This window comes from Pyrus communis, chromosome 2 (assembly GCF_963583255.1).
Source record: "Pyrus communis chromosome 2, drPyrComm1.1, whole genome shotgun sequence".
Classification (NCBI taxonomy): domain Eukaryota; kingdom Viridiplantae; phylum Streptophyta; class Magnoliopsida; order Rosales; family Rosaceae; genus Pyrus; species Pyrus communis.
In genome coordinates, this window is record NC_084804.1 from 21399594 (window position 1) to 21404212 (window position 4619).

Genomic DNA, 4619 nt, shown 5'->3' on the forward strand with positions numbered 1-4619 from the left:
GCTAAAAAATGGCCAAAACCACGGGTATGCCGTGTCCATAGACTCTACAATGCATTAACAAGTAGGCCAAATGAACTTAATCAATATAAAATGATACATCAGCCGGAATCACCTAACGTGACCCGTACGATTGTACCATATCTCATCAATCAATGCAAGCATATAAGTCGGGAGTCATCTTTAGTGATCTGTACGACTTATCCATATCTCATCAAGCATCCCTACACACGAGTCGGAACCACCTCTAGTGGTCTGCACGACAGGACTGGGTGTAAATAAGTACGCTCAATTGCTACGATCACGTAAAGACTGGGCGAATAATCGCGGGTCACCTACGAGTCGGAACCATCTATAGTGGTTTGTACGACAGGCTTATGCACCTACCTTGAGTCCAAGGTGAGCGTAAGGTGCGGGAGGGGAACATCACGTGAGGGACTGTGCCCTGGCCACGGGCGAGATCACTAACACCAGGGTACAGGTATCCATATCTCATCAATGAATACTAGCATAAAAGTCGGGAGTAACCTATAGTGACCTGTATGACTTAATCTATAGCTCATCAAATATCCCTACACACAAGTCGGAACCACCTCTAGTGGTCTGTACGATAGGACTGGGTGTAAATAAGTACGCTCAAGTGCTACAATCACGTGAAGACTGGGCGAATAATCGCGGGTCACCTACGAGTCGGAACCACCTATAGTGGTCTGCACGACAAGCCTGTGCACCTACCTTGAGTCCAAGGTGAGCTTAAGGTGCGAGAGGTGAACATCATGTGAAGGACTGTGCCCTGGCCACGGGCAGGAGCACTAACACTGGGGTGCAGGTTTATGAGCTCTCAATGCATCTCAATATAACATGTACAACTCATGGCAACCAGTACGACAGTATCGGAGTTGCCTAACACATAAATGTAGTCATTCTATAACTCCATCGATTCAACTAATACCATAAACTCACCTGAACTTACCTGAGTGTCCTGCGTTCACCTTTGCACTTGAAAGCATTCCCAATAATTATGTGCAAGTAATATACATATGGATATACCATGATGCAATCTAATACTCAACCATATCGTAGCATTTTCAATTATATACAATACGGTGTGAAATGTACAACCAATAACGCCCTATTCTCGAACTACTTATTTTTAGGGATAATTATCCATGACAACCCAATTAACACTAATTTAACTAACTAATTCACAAAACTAAAACCTTCCTTTATCAATTTCCTTTGCATTACTCAATTTCCCAAATAAGGCTTTTGTCTCAAATATATTATGGCTGCATCTAACGTCTCGTTAGACTGCCTACGTACCCTAAACAGGGATCAAGCCATTCGTAGTTCATATTAGTACTTTAAGCATTCACAATAATTATATGAAGGTAATATTCCTAATCAATTTAAAAGTGTCGATGGAACTATCAATAATATGTACGATAAAAGGAAAAGGTCCACTCTGGAGTCCACGCTATGATCCTCTAGCATACGCATCGAGGCGTCTTGAATGATTGGTGCCTGTGACCAATTATCGAATCACATCTCAGAACTCTGATCAATAGAATACATAATTCACATAAAACACAACTTCAAGGGCATTCTAAAATAGTTTGAGACCCATTGACCACATGTCAACAGTCGATCAAAGATCGACGGTAGGGTCTACAACCCTGTATAACTTAACCCGGAAGATTCGCATATCAGATTTCTAATCCGCAACTCCCAACGATCCACAATATGTTTTTAGAATAACATATTAAAATTTCATTACGATCCAACGGTCGGATCTCCACCAATTGCCCAAAACCAAGTGGCGGTTAACATTTATTTTACTAACTTACAAATCCAATTCGGGAAGATCCGTACGTTGGATTCCTAATCCATAAATTCCTATGGTCTTTAAGTATTACGTATTATAATGTATCCAAGTTTGGTGACAATTCCACGGTTGGATCGTCGATTCACATTTTTATCAAGTAACGTATCATAACGAATTTAGGTTCCAACGATCAACCTAGGTCATTCAAATAACAAAACTGAATTCAAGACATTTGACATAGCCTAAAAATAGCATTGGTGGCCCACTGGCCACTCGCCGCCGCGGGTGGCGGTCAGCCGCCTGACTCACCAGAAAATCCAACTATTTCCAAAAAATACTCAAACTTCACAGAAATGAAGATCTCAGTGAGTGGAGCAACTTTCATACCTGCCATGAAGTCCAAAAGTGGACGGAAGATGGTCAATTTTGCCCACAAAGCCGGCGGGTGCCTAAAACTTCCCGATGTCGATTCGTCGTCTACGGTGGTCCAACAGGGTCAAGGTTGGTTGGGTTTTGCTCCTGGGATGATGGGCTACAAAGCCCAAGTGGTGGCATCGGCCATCACTTTGCCGATTTGCCGGAAAATAAAAAAGGGTGCCAGGAGCACCATGAGAACCGCCAACTTTCGTGGCCTCAAACCGCCACATACCGTGATTAATCAAGGTGGTTTTTGGGTGGGTTTGGTAGAGGGGAATGAGAGCTTCAAGATGGTGGTGGTGGCGTCAAAAAAATCCATCGGAGTTGGCCGAAATAGGCCTTGGAAAACGGGTGGTCGCGAAGGGAAAAATGCACAGGAAAGCTGGGAGCTTTCTTTCTTTTTTTTTTTTTTTTTTCCTGATTGGCTGAAGGCTTTCCTCCTCTCCTCTAATTGGTTCCTTGTCCCTTTAATTTAATTGGTCCACTATTCCCACAAGGTGGGAATTCAAATAATTTATAACTAAACTTTAAATAACTATTTTCAAACGTCCATAACTATACCGTTATAATCCGGACTTGCAAACGGCTTTCGTTTATGCGTTCACACCAACGAGTACTACGATAATATGTTAAAAGAATAAGTCATACGTCTCTCTAGACGATGGTCAACATAAGTCCAAATCTTTGCCTTTATGGCATTTTCGTAAATTCACGCTTTTAAAATAAAATAAAAACATAAAATTTGGAATGGTTGTCACAAATTCTAATGGAAGTGTCCTTATAGTATAGCCCTTGATTTAGGAATTAAATGATTAAAAAATCATTGCTACTTTGGCAACTGTTGGTCTAAACAGCAAAAAAACAAAATGAAAAACCAAAAGCTATCAAGACTATTGATTTCCTTTCAATAAACAAAAGAAAAAAAGTTCAAGGGGACCGTGCATGCAGCTGGACAACATCAAGGAATTTCACACGTGGGTGGGCAAGTTTTTCACCCAAAATGCCCCATAGGACTCCACCATTTTGGTTCCTATACTGTCCGACCATTTGCCTTATGTATCTGGTTAGTCCTTATACCTGAGAACTCAATTTGTGGTGTCTATACAGTGGTGAGAACAACATTAAGGACTAGCATTGGAGATGCCCTTGTATATGGTGCATGGGTATTTCACATGAAGTAATGCTTTTCACACACCATTTCTCACCTCATATACACCCTTTTAGTTTTCTAGCTGTTAAATTGAACAATTAAAGTAAATTGACAGTCTAAATTACCAGGAGGTAAAAAATACTGTGCTGAAATCACAACCCATTTCACATTTGGTCACTCAATCAAATTCTTTAGGGAGTTTTAACGAAACAATTCTAGTACTATTCACTTTTAATGAAAAATCATATTTTTACATTTTCTTGGTACTATTCACTATACATTTATTTGTCATTTTTAATTAAAACTAAAGTTTTTTTTTTTGAACTTTTCTTTAATTTTCCTAATTTTTTATTCGGCGTGGATTTGTATATGAACCAAATTTCAAATTATCAAAAAGAGTTTTAGGCTTGAACTTAGCCCATTAGGCCTATTAAGCCCGAAACAGCAGCCCGCTTGTAATTAGGTCCACACAGAAAACCCCTAAGAACATCATATAAATACCCTCACTTATCCGCACACGCCACTTCCTCTAGGTTTAGGGTTTTTCATTCGCCAATTCAGAGAGCATAATCCAAACCCTAGCAATGGCGACTCCCGCAATCGAGTCAGTGCAGTGCTTCGGTCGTAAGAAGACCGCTGTCGCCGTCACGTACTGCAAGCGTGGCCGCGGCCTCATCAAGATCAATGGCTGCCCAATCGAGCTCGTCGAGCCCGAGATCCTCCGCTTCAAGGCCTACGAGCCCATTCTCCTCCTCGGCCGACAGCGCTTCGCCGGAGTCGACATGCGCATCCGCGTCAAGGGCGGTGGTCACACCTCACAGATCTACGCCATCCGCCAGAGCATCGCCAAGGCTCTCGTGGCTTTTTACCAGAAGTATGTCGATGAGCAGAGCAAGAAGGAGATTAAGGACATTCTTGTCCGGTATGACAGAACCCTCCTTGTTGCCGACCCGAGGCGCTGCGAGCCTAAGAAGTTCGGTGGTCGCGGTGCTCGTGCTAGGTTCCAGAAGTCTTACCGTTGATTTGGGCCAAATGGAGGGCGAAAGTTGGACAGGTTTAGCTCCTTCGTTTAAGTTTCTGGTTTCAAGGTCATGGATTTTGTTTCAAGGAGTCGGAAGTTGATGGGTATTTTATATTTTATCAGAATTTTGATCATGAAGACTTTATTGTTTTTTTAAGTATTTTGGATGTTGAATCGTTACGATATTAAATATGACATGCTTCAATTAA

The 4619-nt window shown here is 41.7% G+C and overlaps 1 protein-coding gene across 1 annotated transcript; it reads left to right on the forward strand.

Annotated features, from left to right (window-relative positions):
- The first annotated feature begins 3904 nt into the window (after positions 1-3904).
- On the forward strand, positions 3905-4619 carry LOC137725629 (small ribosomal subunit protein uS9-like). The gene has a single exon (XM_068464382.1). The coding sequence runs from the start codon at positions 3974-3976 to the stop codon at positions 4409-4411; it is 438 nt and encodes a 145-aa protein (XP_068320483.1). The 5' UTR covers positions 3905-3973; the 3' UTR covers positions 4412-4619.

What these genes read in the sequence shown, in the direction of transcription:
- LOC137725629 (XM_068464382.1), top strand. Translation starts at nt 3,974, where the DNA reads ATGGCGACTCCCGCAATCGAGTCAGTGCAGTGCTTCGGTCGTAAGAAG.